Raw genomic sequence first — 17872 nt, forward strand, 5'->3', positions numbered from 1 at the left:
GGGGCTGTAGCTCCACCATGAGTTTGAACTCATCAGTGTTGGGGCAAAACATGTTCCCAAAGTGCTCATCTCTCGCAGCACCCAGACCTCTGACCTGAAAGCACGTGTGTGTGCTCGCCGGGGGTGACAGGAGAGCCATCCCAGAACCAGGTGACAGTGGGCTCGGGAATGCCAGTGGCCTCGCAGGTCAGCATCAGGGATCCTTGCAGGGAAACGCTGACATTGGTTGTCAATCCTGATCCTCGAATAAACTCAGGGGGAACTGGGGATGCAGAAAAAGATGGACATCCACTTGCAAAGCAGCAAAGGAGCAAAGTGAAGAAGGGAAAACTGGGTGAAGCTGGCTTTTCCCACCTTCCTGCTTTGTACAGCTTCAGGACACAAGCCCAGGACCATGAGCATCACCTGGAGATGGTGACTTTGAAGGTGTTATGGGACAGGTGACCCACAGTGAGTGTGTGCCACTTACCTGCACACCTGAACCCCGGCTTACAGGTGTCACACCGAGCTGGCCACACGGCCTGAGCCACCTCAGACCTTCTATAGCTCAAGTGACCTTGACCCATGAGGTTTCCTCAAGTCTTTGGGTAGTAGAGGACTTTGTATGTGATGGCTCTGGAAAGAAACTCCCGCCTGAGGGACCCAGTTCTGCAGCTGATGGGCCCAGTTCTGCAGCTGTTCCTGAAGCATAACCCTGCTGACCCTGAGACCTTCTACACACTGGATTGTCCAACATCTACTCCACATCAGGTTGCTCCACATCACCACCCTCCTGGTCCTGCCTGCATCCACCCCAGCCACCAGCCCCATCCCACATCCTTACCATGCACCAAAACATCAAACTCCCTCTGCTCCTGCCCCTCTGCGTTGGCCACCAGGCAAGTGTAGTGTCCTGCGTGGGCCACCTCTGCCCTGGGGATGTGCAGCCGCCTCCCTTGCTCTGTAAGCAGGAGCCCGTCCCCACTGGCCACGGGCTGCCCATCCTTCACCCACGTCACCCAGGGTGGTGGTGTCCCCATGGCCTCGCACTCCAGGACTGTCTCGCCACCCTTGATGACAGAAACCTTCCTCGGGGCTTTGCTGCTGCCCTGGACCCTTGGCAGTGCTGTGGGTAGAGGAACACAGGGTGGAGGGGACGTGCAGCAACTTCCTCAGCCGTGCTCAAGTGGGGGGCAAAGCTGGCCCAGGTAGCAGCAGCCCTTCCAAGATACCCAAGGCACCAGGCAATGGCTTTGGGTCCATCTGGACCTTGCACTGAGAGAGGTCACAACACCTCCACCCACCCCCACAGGTCTCTGGTCCCCCACACTCACCGTGCACCTCCAGGTGATGCTCCTTGCTGCTGCTGCCAGCAGCGTTCCTGCACTCGCAGGTGTACGTCCCCTTGTCCATCAGCTGTACCTTCTCCATGTACACCATGTTCCCTCCTGGGGACACCAGCTTTGGGCTCCCTGGCTGGGTGGAGAGGGGCTCACCTGCCCAGGGAAGGGGAGAGCAGCTTCCCCTTAGGCTCCCAGCAGGACAAATTCCCACCCAGAAGCTGGATACTGCTCGACAAAATGTGCTCCTTGCTCCAAGGAGACCAAGAGCTGGGTCAACACAAGTGATGAGGGGAGAAATGGGGCTGAGGAACAGGGCCCTACCGTCCTTCCACCAGCTCAGGGTGGGCATGGGGATCCCATGGCACTCGCAGGCCAGCTGGACAGATTGTCCCTCCAGCACAGACATGGCCTCGGGCTCTGCCAAGGAGAAGGATGGAGGCACTGCAGGGATGAGAGGAGCAGCTCAGATGATGACATCAGACAAGAGAAGAAGGGGAGCTCCTCACTGGAGCTCCATCCTGCTGGATAACACCCCCTGCAGCCCTGCTGGCTGCCACAAAAGAAAACACTGACCCTCCCCTGCCCTGGCTTCACATGGAAACAATAATCTTGTCTCTCCAGCCAAGCGAGGGATGCTTTTAATTGCACGTGGCCAACAGCAGAGGATGACCAAGCATCCCACAAGCAGGCCAAGGTCAGGTTGGCCAGACACAGCTTATTCGGCAGCCCTGCCCACTGAGAAGGTTACCCAACTCTTTCCATTATCAGATGCTGTTCTCAGCTGCTCATAAATACAGCTGGCTGGAAAATGGTAACTCCTTCCCATGAGGGATATCAGTTCGGAGAAGAAAAACCCCAACACCCAGAAACCCTTGAAAAACAAAAACAGAAGAACCCAAACAAACCACCCGAGCCAGGACAGCAGACGTGCAAACATTTCCCTGGGAAGAGATTGCAGGAACAAGCCCAGACCAGGAGAACTGGATCTTCTCCACTCCCTGGCCACCTGCCTGCAGGACTTCCACCAAATGGCCCAGAGCATCCCTGAGAAAAGCCAGACCCTGGCTCAGCCCCCGGTGCTGTGGACATGCTGAATGGTCTGGGAAGCTGCAGGCATGCTTGGATCAAGTGAGAAAAAGTGTCCAGTGCCTGTCTTGGCAGCAGCCCAGGAGTCACCACTGACTCCAGTGAGTCCAGGGGGACAGAAATGTCACCAGACACACAGAGTGCGAAAGGGACAGGGTGGGTAGGTGACCCCATAATGGGGACCTGGCACCACCCATCCATGGGGCCACAGCTTTCCAGGACATCATTTGGGATGAACACAGGGGATTTCATGACTGGAATTGCAAATGGGGCAGAGGACAGGGGTCTGCTAGAGCCATCTTCCAGGATGTGTCCTGAGGGCTGGGACAGCCCCACTGGTACCACGCTCACACGAGATATTCCAGAGGGGAAGCCCCCACCTCTCAGGCTGCACTCACCAGTGACCTGCAGGCTGTACCAGAGCTCAGCCACGCCGGCCACGCTGGAGGCCACGCAGCGGTAGCTGCCTGCATCAGAGAGTCGGGCACGTGGGATCTCCAGGCGCTTCCCATCCCTGGACAGGGTCACTCCTGCTCCGGCCGAGAGCTGCTCGTGCCCCTTATACCAGATGATGTCTGGAGGGAAGCAGAGAGCTGAGCTGTGAGGAGCGATGCTGCTGGGATTCATGAGCAAGAGCTGAGCGGCAGGACTGACTCACCGGGAGCAGGCAGCCCCGAGGCCAGGCATTCCAGGGATGCCGTGCCGTTCTCCGGGATGGCCAGATCCACCGCGCTGGGTTCGATGTTTGGGGGCACTGCAACCCAGCACCCACTGTCACGGGCTCTGTGTGACCCGGGCTGTCTGCAGCCACCACGGCGCAGGGCCCGGGGGCACAGCCAGGCTCATCGGTGGCTCTCGGCGCACACCGAGTCCTGGCAGAGCAGCAGCCGAGGGCCACAGCTCGGTCCCTGCTCTGGGAGGGGACCACATCACCCCGTGGTGCCACCACTGCTCCCCAAGCAAGCCAGAGGTTTGTTCCCTGCCCCAATGAGACATTCATCCTTTCCAGGCAGGAATTTCCCCTCCCTGCCTGGTTTCTCACCCAGCACTTTCAGAGTCACTTCCTGCTGGTGGAGGGGAAATGGGGCTGGGGGAGGACCCTCCACCAGGAAACAGCAAGTCAAGGATTTGCTGTGGTGCCAGTGGCCATCAGATGCTCTCAGCCTCATCAACAAAGGACAAGATCCCAAGAGATCAAGCCAGTGACACTGTACCTACCAAAAATTCGGGCCAAGAACTCCCACCCCTTTGGCCAGCCACGTTCTTCCCAACACATGGGCTGGATAGCGGGTCTCACCCCAGATGCTGCTCTCACCATGCACTGAAACCTGCACCTCTGCCTGGGCCAGCCCTGCCCAGCTGCTGCCCTGGCAGACGTAGAGCCCTTCGTGACCAAGCCCCACTCGGGTGACCAGCAGAGTCCCACCATCCTCGGACACCACCACACCATCCTGCCCATCCAGCGGGTGCCCATCCTTCAGCCACCTGTGAGGAAGGGGACAGGCAGCAAGTCCTTGGTCTGTCCTGCCACCACCCACCCCATCTCTACACACTGAAGGGGTGAACTTGGGTGCTGGCAGCAAGGTCTGTCCCCTTGTCACCTGGAATGGGGCTGACAGTGCCCAGGTTGTTGAGCAGAGGGCACCACGGACAAGGAGAAGGAATGGATGCCTCCCACCCTAAAGAACACCCCATGCCAGAGGCTCCTACCACCCATCCTGGGAACACAGGCAGCGCCCACCCCTCGGCAGCACTCACTGGATCTGGGGTGGGGGGATGCCCATGGCGTGACAGTGAATCCTCAGGGAGGTGTTGGCAACAGCCGTCAGGTGGCTTTCCCCATGTCCAATCCACAGCTGGGGGGGTGCTGGGGGGACAGGGGACCTCAGGCTGGGACCACCCTCAAACCCTGGCACAGGGATGTGAGAGCAGCCAGGGACTTGGAGGTGCAGGACCCCAGCAGTACAGGAAGCCCAGGAGGGGTGTTTGAACCTTGGACGTGCAGGCTGTAGCTGAGCGAGGCGCTCCCCGCGGCGTTCGTGGCCGTGCAGGTGTAGAGGCCGGTGTCTGTCACCTGGGGCTGGGCCAGGTGGAGGGATCCTGAAGGGAGGACACTGTACCTTGGGGGAGAAGAAACAGAAAAGCTGGATGGGAAGAACAGCCATGTCATCCATCACCTAACCCTGAGCAGAAGCTAAGGGCTGAGAGCTCACTGTCACCTTGGGACAGCCAAGAAAAGGTCACCAGAGCCACCTCTCACTCAAAGAGGGAGGCAGAGCTGTCCATGGGGGCAAATCCCCTTTGCTCAGCCCCTGCACAAGCTCAGCACGAGGCAGCACATGAGCCCAGGGGGATGAAGGAAGACAGGGGTCCCCCAGAGCACAGTCCCTGCAGCTGGAGCTGGCCACACTCTCATTCCCAGCCTCATCTGTGCTCCACAGACATAACATCATCTCAGCCCACGGCTGCAGATTCCTCCTCATGTGCTCCCATAAATCACCCAGCATGGACAAGCCAGCTGAGATGTGGGGAGCAGCACAGGTCAGCGAGGAAGAGCCATGGCAAACTAGACATGAACAACAAGGCAGCACATCCCCCAAGAGGAGCAAAACCAAGATGCCTCCCTGCTTCCTACAGCAATCCTCAGGTACAGGGAAAGAAGTGCTTAACCCCAAGACTGGGGCCTGGGGCTTTAGCACTCTGCTGGAAGGGAATCCCTAATGTGCTGAGAAAGCATTGGAAGACCAAGACACCGGATAACCTGGAGAATTGCTGGATACGTGTTTATCTTCTCCCATCAAATCACATTAAATGACTGTCTCGTGGCTGCCATCAGCTTCAACACCAGCAACAAACTGATTTGTCCCTCCAGAAGGCACTCACTGGAACAAATCTGGCCTAAAACCCCACATTCCAGCACAGACAAAGCCACTGCCAGGCTAAAAGCTGCGTTTGTGCCAGACCTCATCCCAGCATCAAGCCCTGGTCCAACACTTCCCACAGGGATCCACCATCCCCAGGCACATCCTTGACCTTATGACGGCACAATGCAGGAATGTGCACGAAGGCAGATGGACAGCAGGGTGAGGAGCTGCACTGGAGCTGCCTTTACTTCCCAACCCCAGCCCTGTGTCCAGGGTAGGCACATGAAGGGTTGGAAGCAGCTGTTTGGTCCCAGCAGACGTTTGGAAGATGGAAAAAAGCCTGGTGCTCTCCAAGGAGAGCAGAGCTAATGCTGTACCGCTTGGCTGCCTCAGCTCCTGCATTGAGCATTGGCCACGGGGTGATGGGGTGCCCTTCACATCTCCCTGCCAAGCAGCTGAGTCCTTTCATGGACCTGACATCCCTCTGAAAATGCCAGGAGATTGTGGCCCCCAGCACCCACAGCCCTCCTTACCTCGTGGTGGCGAGAGGCAGTGGCTGCTGCTCCCGGCTCCACACCACCAGGGGAGGGGGATTTCCTTGAACCTCGCAGGGCAGCGTGGTCTCCTGCCCCAGCACAGCCAGGATGGTGACAGGGTCTGATTCCTGTGATCCGTTCACACTGATCCTGGGCTTTGCTGGATGGAGAGGGAGCGCAGCTGGTGCAGGGACCCTTCAGGTGCCCCACAGCCCTCATCACCTCTCTTCCCATCCTGTAAACCCATCTGGACAGGTGCTTCAAGGAAGCCAGGAGTGTTCCCAGGTCATGCTCTCCCTGCCAGTCCCCTCTGGAGCTGTCCTGAGCACTCACTGCTGACGGAGAGCTGCATCTCCCGGCTGGAGAACCCGGCTGCATTGGTGGCTGTGCAGAAGTAGGTGCCAGCGTCCCCAGGGGCTGGTGAAGGGATCAGGAGGGTCCCATTGGGGTCAAGGTGGTAGTGTGGGCTCAGTGAAATGGGCTCCGTGCCCTATAGAAGAAAGGGAAGGGAGGAAGGCAGAGATTCTCCCACGAGCTGAGCATCCCAAAGGCAAGAAGAGGGCTTGGGACCATCAGAGCAAGCCATGCCCTGGTCCCAGCTTCCCAGGGCACTTGGTGCCACCTGCCCAGGCAGCCACAGCCACACTGGGGAGCTACACTCGCTTCAAACACATTACCCTGAACCCGGGGGGGGGCCCAGCCTGGCTGTCAGGGGCACAGCAGTCGGCCTGTGCCTGTCACCTACCTTTGCCCAGGTGACAGCAGGGGGGGGCACGCCGGTGGCATTGCACCGCAGGGTGACAGCTGCTCCCTCGGTGGCAGTGACGAGGACAGGGCCAGGCTCAATGCTGGGAGGAACTGGGAAGGAAGAGAAGCCCCTCATCCTGCATGACCAGGGCCATGTCCACCACAGAGAGCAGAGCAGAGAGAGCACCTGCCCCATGTCACTGCTGAGTGGGGACACGCAGCTCCCCGACACTCACCGTGGATGACCAGGGACACGTCCTGCCTGTGTGAGCCGAGGGCATTGGTCACCTCACAGGTGAAGGTCCCTGCATCTCCCTGCGATGCCTGGTCCACGTGCAGGCTCCCGTCAGCCCGGATGGAGTAGTGGTCACCTGGGGCCACCTGGACACGGGCAGAGAGCAGAAAGCAGGACAGATGGGGGGTCAAACAACAACATATCTGTGTCTTTGGGGCACATCCAGAAATGAATCTTTGAGCAACAGGAACATCCGGATGTGGAGATAAACCCATGCTGCCCTCCCAACACAAATGCTCCCTTGGATTCTTTCACCAGCAGCTTTGGCCCCACAGGTTGGGGGATCCATCCTGCAGCGAAGCCCTCACCACAGGGTAGGTATCCCTCCACACACCCACCATCCCAGCGGGCATGGAAATCTCACCATCTGCCCATCCTTCAGCCAGCGGCGAGCTGGGAATGGGCTCCCAGCCAGGATCACACAGGGCAGCGACACGGGCTGGCCTGGGAGCACACGGACCATGGGGGATGCAAGAGCTATTTCTGGGGCTGCTTGAAAGAGGGGAAAGGGAACCAGTATTAATCAGTGATAAACTGGTCAGGAACACTCAGGAGAACAGATCTAGATCATCTTTCTTCTGGGGTCCGGATCCTGGCTCGGCAGAAGCCAGCTCAGATACTCCACTCCCCCAGGAATTTGGGGATATTGGCTGCAGTTTGGGTCCATATGAGCGTATGAAGCCAAAGAGGGCTGGGAAGGGCATTGCCCAAACCCTGCCCTGGGGTTGCTGAGCATTCACTGTGGCCAGCCCAGGACCAGAGACAGCTGCTCAGGTCTGCCACTCACTCACTGCCAGAACAGCTGGGATCGATTCACCAACCAAAGCACAGAAAAACAAACCCTGTCCGGTGACTGTGAGCTTGACCTCTGCGTGGATTTTCCCAAACTCATTCTGGGCTTCACAGATGTAGGTGCCTTGGTCATCCAGCGAGGCACCTGGAGCACAGTGGGGAGAAGCCTCAGCCTGGGGGGGGCTGGAGAGCCTGGAGCAAGCTCCAGGACAGGGACCACCCTCCCCTGCTCCACCACCATCTCCAGTGGGGACAGACCCCGCAGCGCTGGAGGCTTGCAGGCTGTTACAGCACAGCTAAGCTTGCACAAGTTAAAAGCACAAATAAATGCATGCACACTCAGCTCTTACTGTCGATGAGGAGCTGGGCAGCCTCCAACTGGCTGGAAACACCCCATGGTCCCTGCCAGCCCACCATGGGCTTCCCGTCCTGCCGGGACCAGGTGACGTGTGGCAGGGGAGATCCCTCGGCATGGCACAGCAGGCTCACACTCTCCCCAACCTTGACCTCCGTGTCACCCAGTGGCTCAGGAAAGTGAGGGGCAGCTGGAGGAGAGAGCAGCAGAGAAGGGGCTCAGGCAGGTTCAGTATCCCAGCTTCCCCACAGCTGAGCCTGGAGAAGGAATGGGGCTGCAAAACCAATGAGCCAGGTGCCCTGACAAGTTACAAGACTGACTTGAAGCATTTGGTGCTTTTCCAAAGCTGTCAGAGCCGTTGCAGTTTCCATCCCTTTCAGTTACACTCATCACCCTCTGGGTCAGCGAAATCTCTTGCACTTTTCTATCTTTAACTGCTTTAAACCCTGGTGCCCTCAACACAGAGCCTTCCCTCCTCCTCCTCATGCTCTTTCATCCCTTCTGCCTCCAGCAGAAAGCCCCGAGCACCTGGATTTTCAGGCACACAGAAGTCAGCCCACACCTCTGCCTAATCCCACTGATTGCACTTTGCATCCCCAGTTGCATCCCAAGCCCTCATGTCCCCATGCAATAACTGCCTAATCTTTTGCCACTCGTTGAGCCTCCTGCATCTTCCCAAAGCTTGGAAACCCTGCCAGGCTTCCTCCTGTTTGTACCAAGCACCAACACCTCCCTGCTGGGTAGCCTGGGAGACTTGGGAAGCAGCAAGTGGGAGCTGAGCCAGAAAGGAGAGCTGTGAAACAGGCTCGAGCACTCGGTAGGACCCAACAGGACTTACACCCCACGTGCAGCACGGTGCTGTCGAGGGCGACGCCGGCCTCGCCGAGGGCCTCGCAGTCGTAGCGTCCCGCGTCCTCCCGGCGCACCGCCTGCAGCCGTAGCACCGCGCGCTGCGTGCCCGCTGGGAACGCCGCCATCGCCTGCTCCCCTGCCCCGAGACCCCCACATCAGCACCCCACGTGCCTCTGTGGGCCCCTCCTGACGGCACAGCAGGGGACACCACGTGTGATGGCCCTGCGGGGCAGCGGTGGGGTGCCAGTGCGTGCTGCCAGTCTCACCTTTGTACCACACGATGCGGGGTGGGGGTGCCCCTGAAACCCAGCACTCCAGGGTCACATCTTCTCCCACCAGCACCTTCAGGCTGGGCGTCACTGCCAGGATGGCAGGAGGTTCTGTGTCACGGGGAGAGAGGTCTTTGGTCACTCTCTGCCGCGCTGGGTGCGGTGCCATCCAGCCCGAGGGGACCCCAGAGCCCTGGGAGCTGTCCCACCACACCCTTTATCACACACAGCCCCATTTCCAGTGCGCTGCCAGCGAGCAGGGAGCAGGTACCAGTGAACTCCAGGGTGATCACTTGCTCATCCCAGCCCAGTGTGCTGCCGGCGTAGCAGCTGTAATTCCCTGCGTCCTCTGGGACAGCAGACCTGATGTGCAGGGTACCCTCAGCATCTCTAAAAACCCTGCAGCAAATGGGAGAGAAAGGGAGAAATGAGGCCTGCGAAAACAGGGGTGATGGAAAATGTGTTGATATAAATGAGCAGGCTTCAGGCCATGCTGGGCATGTGGTGGATGTGGGTCAGCACTTAGAGCAAGCTGCTGCAGGGCAGGACTTTGAACCAGGGAAAAGCACTGAGAATTGGGCTTTTTCATCTTGAAAGTCAACTCTGGCACTCACAGCCTGACACAGGCAGGAGTTGAAAGGCAAAAAGCAGAAGAAATTAAGGGGAAGTACAAGGAGTATTTTGAAACTTGAGCTCACACCAGGTGTGCAAAGCGGGGACGGTGACCTGGATAAGGCAGGACTGCTTAAAAATAAATACAGACAATGAAGGCCGGCAGCATGCCAAGCATCTCAGGAGCCTGGGCTGGGATACTGCAATGCTTCCCTCTCTCCAGAGCTATGGCAGCCCCAAGCCTCCCTCCTTCAGCCTGTACATCCCTGTGAGGGGAGCACCATCCCTGCAGGACAGGCAGGATGGAGGCTCCCGGGTTCCCAGGGGTTACCTCTCATCCTGCTGCAGTGCCCAGCCCCAGCGCTTCCAGGTGGTGTGGGGCGGGGGGTGGCCCCCGGCCGTGCAGTTCAGCCGCAGCTCCTGGCCCCTGCTGAAACGCTGGGGACTGGGGTCCACCTTCACCCACGGCGCCTCTGCACAGGGTTGGAGCAGGGCTCAGCCCCCAGGTGCCATTCACCACCCGCCCACAGGGCAGAACATCCCCAGGCCAGGGTCCCACACGGGAGCAAAGCCTACCCTGGATGAAGAGCCACAGCGAGGCGGTGGCAGTGCCATGGGCACTCCGTGCCACACACTCGTACAGGCCCCCGTCCCCTGGCTGCACGTGGCTGATCTCCAGAGAGTGGTTCTGCAGCAGCCGGGTCCGGCCGTCCCCTGGCTGTGCCGCCTTCCCGTCCCAGCTCCACGTCAGGTTGTAGGGCACATCCCCCAGAACCATGCAGGACATGACCACGTCTTGGCCCGGTGAAGCCGTGATGTTGCCTGGGGCGATGAGACGCGGTGGTGGCTCTACAAACACGGGATGCCTGGGTGAGAGGAGCCCATGCCCAGGCACGGGCATGGAAAGGCCTCTAAGGCTTGGCACGAGCAGCCCCCACCTGAGACAGAGACATAGGCACGAGCCCGTGTCACTCCGACCTTGCTCGTGGCCGTGCACTCGTAAAACCCTTCGTCACTCTCGGACACTGCAGGGATCAACCAGCTGATGTTCCCTGAAATCCTGCAAAAAGGGAGAGATGAAACTATGGATCACTCCCACCTTGGGACTGCCATGCCACCATCCTAATCCTACTCCCTGGGACCTTTTTTTCATCTGAGTCAGGCAAAAAGGTGCATCCCCACTTGCTGCAGACCTGTCCCTTGGAATTTTCCTTTTGGAATGCTCAGAACCTGAAGGCACCCAGCCAGCACACAGCATCCCCCTGGCTGGCACAGCTCAGGGGCTGTTGCTGCCCACATGGGTCCCTCCTGGGGCTAACTGGGCCATACCAGAGGCTCACCTGAAGAGCTGCTCTTCCCTGAGCTTCATCCCGCCGCGGCTGAGCTGCAGGCGGAAAGGGACCTCACTCTGTGCAGAGCAGGAGATGAGCTGTGGCTCACGGTTGTAAGCCTGGATCTTGCTGGAGATATTCACTTTAGGCAGACCTGGAAGGATGTGCAGATGTATAAACACTCCTTGGAAGCTCACTGGAAGCTGCACTGGGAAGCAGGATGACCAAGGAGAAACCAAAGCAGAGGCAGTGCTGGAGCCTCTGGTCCCTGCTCAGCACCCGCAGGTTCCACTCACCGGGCACCACGCTGGTGTAGGTGACCCCCGAGAGGCGGTGCAGGGGGTGGCCCTGGGCATCTTCACCCTTCACCTTCAGTAGGAAGTCACCCGGGGGGACCCAGAGCGGTGAACCCACCCAGAGCTGCGGGGTGGAGCTGGAGGAGGAGTTGGAGAGGGGATGCGCGGGCAGTGAGAGGAGGACGTGGCCCGAGGTGTTGAAGAGCTCAATCTCCTGCAGGCGCCCAGGCGGCCTCAGACCGGTGCAGTTCACCAGCACGGAGATGGGCAGACCTGGAAAGCGGGGAGAGAAAAAACCACCAGGAACATTCCTGGCTGCAAAACGCCCGGGTGCAGCACCCAGCCCCATGGGCAGCACCACCCTCACCCTGCACCGGCCGCTCTCTGGGCTGGCTGGTGTCAAACTCTGGCTGAGTGGAGAAGCTGGCTTGAAAATTAACATCGCTGATGCCCGTGATCCTCAGCGAGTGGCGGCCACTGCTCCGGGTCTGGAAGCAGATTAAGAGGCAAGTGCTGAGGGCAGGGGAAGGGAGAGGAGATGGGAAGGGAGGAGGTTGCAGCCAGCCCCTTCCAGCCTGCTCACACATCCTCTGCCTGGCTGGAGATGGATGGGGAAAGCCCACACCTGGAAAAGCCTGGCAAGCTAAATATCCATCAGGGAAAGGCAGAGGATGTGCAGGTCTGCCACCAGCCTACCGTGACCAGCCATGTCCCTGACTCGTAGGGCTCCACAGCCACCACCACGGCTGAGTTGGGGATGCTGAGCAGCTCCTTCAGACCTCGGCCTTTCTCCAGGACCTTTCCTGTAACAGTAAGTGAATGTCCCAGATGGGAAACCCAGGTCTATCCCCTGGTTCCTGCAACAGCTCAGGGCAGAGCAGAACACATCACAGCTCACAACCAAGGCAGCAGGGAAAACTCTCAAAGCCAGAGGCAAAGCTGAACTGGGAGGGAAGCAGGGAGATGTGCTGCTGTTTACTGAGGGCTTTGTAGCTCCACCTTTTCATTTGAGTTTTAGGGCAGGGTTTGGTGAACCCCTTCCTGCTTGTCTTCACCTGAGGTCTTTCTGAGAGGCACAACATCACCCCCCTCTTGTTGTCCCTCTCCCCTGGGCTCCTACCTGCTGGATCCTGGACCTTGATCCTTGGGGCAGGGCCGCTCAAGGAGATGGTGACCTCCTTCAGGCTGGGGTCAAAGGGGACCTGCCACGTGTTCTCCCCACCATCCTCGTGGTCTGTGGACAGCAGGTGGACCTTGGAAGCCTGGATGGCCTCTTCCACCCACTTCAGCACCTGGAGGCGGGCAGGGGAGGATTAAACCTGGATCTCCCCTCACTGACAAGCACGGCCTCACTTCAGCACAAGGGGCCAGGTCTCCCCACTCACCTCTGTCACCTGCTGCTTGTCCAGGTGGAAGATCTGCCCGGAGCTGGTGGCAGCGATGCGCTCGTACACGCGGTACCCGGGGTGGCTCCTGTCCCCGCAGTCCCCCGTCAGCACAAACACCACCTGCCACAGCCACAGCCCCGTGACACCCCACACAGCCACGGGAGGGGACACAGCCGGCATCCACCAGCATCCCAGTACATCGGATCGGCTCGGGGGATGCAACTGCCCCAGCCCAGGGGTTTTATCGCTGCGCCTCACTGATGCGCTGCTGCTGCAGCATCCCCCGAGCCGCTGTCGCAGGAGCCCTGCGGGCAGCGCCAGGGCCGCTCACCTGGCTCTGCTTGTGCTGCAGCAGCCGCAGCAGCTCCTCCTGCTGCTCGTAGTCCTTGGCCCGAGCATCCGAGAAGACGTAAACGAAGGAGCCGGGATGCGAGATCTCCACGGCCACCCTGATGGCTCCTACGCTCATCTCCGGGCAGTCCCCCCCACCCTGAGGGACACAGCCAGGGACGTGGAACGGTCACCGAGCCACCCAGTGCTCAGCTCCCGGCAGGATTCCACCCAGGGGGTGCTTACAGGGAGGAACTACCCCATTTTGCTGGAGTCAGGCCAGAGCAGCGGGATGAATCTGCAGGGACACTCAGGACAGACCCCTGCACAGACCCGGCCCTGTCTCACTAACAATGATAATTAAACCACCCCTTTGGGGATCCGTGCTCACAGAAGCCACTGGTTTCCCACAAATACCTTTAGTGGGCACATTTGTGCCTGCCCCTGTGGCTGAAGAACCAGCCAGCCCAGGGAAGCCACAGAGAGGACCAGCTCCCACTTTCCCAGGGCTTGGCACCCCAAAGGGCTGGGAAACCATTTGCAGCCTCGACATTACACCTCCTGCCAAAACAGCTGCATTGAAGGGAAACGCCACAGGGATTTAGCAATTCACTGGAGGCAGGGCAAGAGTGGGGATGGATAAAGCAGGATTAAGCTCCCAGGGAACATTTTGGCTGGCAGAAAACAGATGAAATAATTAAAAAAAAAAAAAAATTCAAAACTCAATTATCAAGCACTGCTTCTAGAAGGGGAGATTTTTGGTTTCATGGAGAGTCTTTGCAAAATCTCCTGGGAGCAGTATCTCTCCTAGGGACAAGAGCTGTGGACTGAGAATTCTCTGCCCTGTTGCAGGACTCGGGGACACAGCAGCAGCATTACCCATCCTCTCCACTCCCACCCCCTGCGCAGCCCCCAGCCAGTCTGGCTCAGCCTGAACCCCCACCACACTCCTGGGGGATGCAGGGATTGCACCATGCAGTGCCAGGCTGTCCCCCAAGTGCCATGGGCCAGGCACCAAGGCAGGCCTGGCAGAGCCCCGTGGGGCTGAGGATGCCTACCTGGACGTGGAGCTCCCGCAGGCGCTGCTGGAAGAGCTGGGGATCCGTGGTGAGGGTGACAGGTCCCACCTCTGCAAGCACACAGACACCACCACCTCAGCCCCCTGACCCAGCACCAGCTTCCTTCGGTGCCACCCACGCTGCCGGCGCTCCTGGCACCTGCCCTGCCTCAAACACCTGAGACTCGGAGTCCAGCATCTACCCTGGCTTGGCACCAGGAGAGAATTGGGTTTGGGCACACCAGCCCCCTGTGCCCGTACTGTGAGCACTTGGGCAAACCATTCCTATGCCCAGGAATTTCTCCCGACACACTGGGTGGTCCCAGCCAGGGCGAGCTGCAAACCCAGTGCTGTTTTCTACTGGGGAGGCTCCCAGCAAAGGGATGCAGGAATCGATTCACTGCCTCTGCCTCCTTCCCTGTCTGGCTCCAAAGGTTTTCATTCAACCCAGTGTTTCTGCTGAAAATAAAGCTTGGGTCCCGCTGTCCTTGTAGGAGGCCAGGGCTCTTTTGGGGAACAGCTGCCCTTGTATGGGTGTGCACAAAAGGAAGACAAAGACAGGCAGAAAGAAATTATTCTGGTATCACAGAGAGTTACCAAAGCCTCTAGCAAGTGGAGCTTTTATTGAGGTGACCTGGAAGCACGTTGTGGACTTGTACAGAAATACCCACCGTGAGCACTCCGGGGAGATTAGGATGGGATGGAAGGGGAAGAGCCACCCACAATGAAATGTCAGCACGCCTGGGATTAATACGGTGGAAATCGCCCACGTTGTGCCCACAGAGTGGCTTGGGGACAGGAGCCCCAGCCCAGCTCCCAGCTCTTGAAGTGCCATCCCCATCCCAGCAGCCACCAGGGCATTAAAAACAGGGAGAAGGGGCAGTGCAAGCACTTATGGAGTGCATGTTTCAGACCCAGACCGGACTGGAACTGCAGCCCAGCTCCCCACAGCCCCACCCCTGCCAGGACACATGTCCTCACCCTGTCCCAGACGTACCTGGGTCATGGAAGGGCACCAGAGCGTAGTTGCTGATGGGCTTCGTGCTCCTGCTGAGCGTCCGCTCCAGGATGCGCGAGGCCCCATCCATCACCTGCACCAGGTCGTCGTACATGGAGCCGGTGACATCGAAGACAAAGGCAAGAGTGGCCCACCCTGGGGGGCTCTCGGCCAGACTGGGGGCCAGCAGCATCCAGAGACCCACAAACACCCCTCCGTGGGGTGGCATCGTGGGGGAGGCGCTCGGGTGCCAGGAACGCCCCTTGTGTCCTTGTCCTGGCCCTTCCCCCGGGCACCGTCCCCACACCAGGGAGGGACACGGTGTGCAAGCGGCCACTCGCGGCGGGGACGGAGAAGGGACCCCAGGCAGGGAACGCCCAGCCCTCCGCAGCTGCGGACCTGCTCCTCCAGCGTTCAACTTCTGGGAGGGCGGGAGGAAAAACCGGACTTTTGGAGCCAGCGACGCGGCAGGGATGTGGGTGGGAGTTGGAGGAGATCGGGATGGAGATACAGGGATTGGGAAGCAGATCCTGCAGCCCACGGGATTGTCAGAAGCACTGCCCAGGCCCCTCCCCAGCCCCGACCCCCTGGCTCAGAGAGACCCTGCTCTGCTGGGGGGAGCAGGGGGTTAGGGGAGGACACGGGGGTCACAGCTGAGCACCTGTGAGGAAACCCTGCCAAACCCCAGCGGGGGGAGAGACAGCTGCCAAAAGGACCCCAAGGAAGCAAACTCCCCCTCTGCTGGGCAAAGGGCCCCTGGAATCGGGGTCTGCAATGGGGCTTGGAGGTCAGGGGGCTCTGTGGGGGTCTCGGGTGGGCTCACCCACGCAGCCACCCCACGAACAGGGAGCAAACAGCCACGCAGAGCACAGACAAAGCCGGAGCCAGGACATGGGCTGGGACAGGCAGCCCTTGGCCGGGACAGGCAGCCCTTGGCAGGGAGAGCTGGCTGGGGGTGCGGAGCTTTTCCTGGCTCCCCTGGAAGCGGAGTGCTGAGCTCATGGCTGCTCCACAGGGATGCTCTGCTCTTGCTCAACTCCCCCGCAGCGGGACCCAGGGCTCAGCCACGGCCAAGCGCCGGCGCCCGGTGAAACTGTGCACCGAGGGCTGGGCACCTCCTGCACCTCCTGCACCCCCAGCACCAGCCCTGCTCCTCCCGAGATTACCCATCTCATGGCCCACACACACAGGACAGTGTGTGTGGGTCATGAGATGGGCATCCTATGCATTCCTTTATCCTTGCAAGCGTGGGCTCAGCCTAGCCCAACCTCAGAGTGAGCAAGGACATCCCCCTTACAGCAGGGCAAGGACACTTCTGCCCCCGGGGCTGTGCCAGTGGCCTGTCCCCCTCCTGTCCCACAACCAGGGCTTGCACTCCCAGCCTCACAGAGCTGAGGAGAGTCCCCAACCCCACAGTGCCACAAAACCTACCTTAGAGCATCCCCAGTCACCAACCTGCATCCCAGCTCCATCCTGCACACTGGCAGGGAGCTGGGCACAAAGAAACCCCAACAGCTTCACCTCATCACCAAATTAATTCCAGCCAGCCCTTCCCACACTCACCAGTCCCAGGAGCACATGTGCTAGTTGGGCTTTAACCCCTTCCTGGCTGGGGGTTAAGGCACAGCCTCTGGGTAACCACCGTGGTTTGGAGCCTGTGCCTGTCCTTGCCCACTCCATGGCACAGGGGAGAAATCCCTGGGAGCTCCCACCATGCGCTGGCACAAAGCACCTCTGGACAAAACCCCCGCACAAACACAGCCTCCTTGTTTGGACCATTAGGGCATCTCCTCTGGCCTCCTGAAAATAATTAGTCAGCCTCGTTAGGAGAGCAAACAAAACGGAGATGGGCTGGCAGGGAGGCCTGGCAGCGCTCGTTTCCGGAAGAGTCGGCAGTGCAGAATGGCCAACGCGACCCCACTGCACGTGAAAAGCCCAGTGCTGGCTTTGAGCCCCCCGTGAGCCCTGCCAGGGGTGGGGGAAGCTGCCAAGGGGCACCTCCAGTCTGGGCAGTGGGACACAATTATGGAATACTCGTATCAGGATTCCTCTGCAGGCACTGTGTGACAAAAGTGACCCAACAGCTCCCACCCAACGGAGCTCGGAGGGAAGAGGGACGGTGCCAATAGGCACAGGGCTGTGAGTGTCTTCACTGTGAAAGGAAAAAGGGATGCAGGCACTGTGGCAGGATGGGACCTGGCAGAGGGAAAGACGTGTCTGGGTAAAAACAGGTGGGAAGAGTGGTGTTCTAGGGGTGAAGGGGCCCTGGGATGCCTGGAGCTGAGACCTGACAGCTCATCACAGGTGTGGGCACAGTGCCAGCCCACAGAGCCCAGAGCATCCCTATTTACACCCGGGCTAGTGCCACCACAGCCCCCAGCCCAGCTCCCAGCCCCGCTGGGCACCAGGACAGCTTTGGGAGCCCTGTGACCACCCACCCCAGCACATCATAGACCACTGCTGCTTCGTTACTGTCATTAAGCTTTTATTTCCACTGTCACAAAGTTCCTGGGTTTTGTTTTGTTCTGTTATTAAACTGTTTCATTTGCTTGGTTTGCTCTTGAATTCATCTCAAGACAAGGCAGCGGGGCATGCAAGCCGAGACACCGGCACGGACGCACACACAGGCTTCATCTTCACAAACAAGGCTCTTTGCTGGAGCTGCTGCTTCTCAGCCCAGGGCTCGGCCACCCCCCGGGCAGGGTCCCACCTGCAGGACAGGACACCCACCCGGGGCTGGTGG

At 59.5% G+C, this 17872-nt stretch overlaps 1 protein-coding gene across 1 annotated transcript in view; it reads right to left on the reverse strand.

Annotated features, from left to right (window-relative positions):
* HMCN2 (hemicentin 2) overlaps positions 1-15358 on the reverse strand; it is a gene marked incomplete at both ends in the record, with an annotated part of 32306 nt that extends 16948 nt beyond the window's left edge. The window contains 31 exons of the mRNA XM_082295488.1: positions 95-262; positions 824-1105; positions 1314-1475; positions 1644-1763; positions 2807-2983; positions 3067-3162; positions 3724-3893; positions 4167-4275; positions 4401-4528; positions 5806-5968; positions 6142-6298; positions 6554-6666; positions 6792-6936; positions 7215-7339; positions 7692-7787; positions 7993-8187; positions 8836-8985; positions 9116-9229; positions 9390-9517; positions 10062-10203; positions 10307-10579; positions 10669-10790; positions 11071-11215; positions 11358-11630; positions 11725-11845; positions 12054-12160; positions 12478-12649; positions 12743-12865; positions 13077-13235; positions 14134-14204; positions 15130-15358. Of these exons, the coding sequence (XP_082151614.1) occupies positions 95-262; positions 824-1105; positions 1314-1475; positions 1644-1763; positions 2807-2983; positions 3067-3162; positions 3724-3893; positions 4167-4275; positions 4401-4528; positions 5806-5968; positions 6142-6298; positions 6554-6666; positions 6792-6936; positions 7215-7339; positions 7692-7787; positions 7993-8187; positions 8836-8985; positions 9116-9229; positions 9390-9517; positions 10062-10203; positions 10307-10579; positions 10669-10790; positions 11071-11215; positions 11358-11630; positions 11725-11845; positions 12054-12160; positions 12478-12649; positions 12743-12865; positions 13077-13235; positions 14134-14204; positions 15130-15358 (4735 nt within the window). The remainder of the gene's footprint in view (positions 1-94; positions 263-823; positions 1106-1313; positions 1476-1643; positions 1764-2806; positions 2984-3066; positions 3163-3723; positions 3894-4166; positions 4276-4400; positions 4529-5805; positions 5969-6141; positions 6299-6553; positions 6667-6791; positions 6937-7214; positions 7340-7691; positions 7788-7992; positions 8188-8835; positions 8986-9115; positions 9230-9389; positions 9518-10061; positions 10204-10306; positions 10580-10668; positions 10791-11070; positions 11216-11357; positions 11631-11724; positions 11846-12053; positions 12161-12477; positions 12650-12742; positions 12866-13076; positions 13236-14133; positions 14205-15129) is intronic.
* Between the last annotated feature and the right edge of the window lie 2514 nt (positions 15359-17872).

This window comes from Coloeus monedula, assembly GCF_965178545.1.
Source record: "Coloeus monedula genome assembly, chromosome: 21".
Taxonomy (NCBI): domain Eukaryota; kingdom Metazoa; phylum Chordata; class Aves; order Passeriformes; family Corvidae; genus Coloeus; species Coloeus monedula.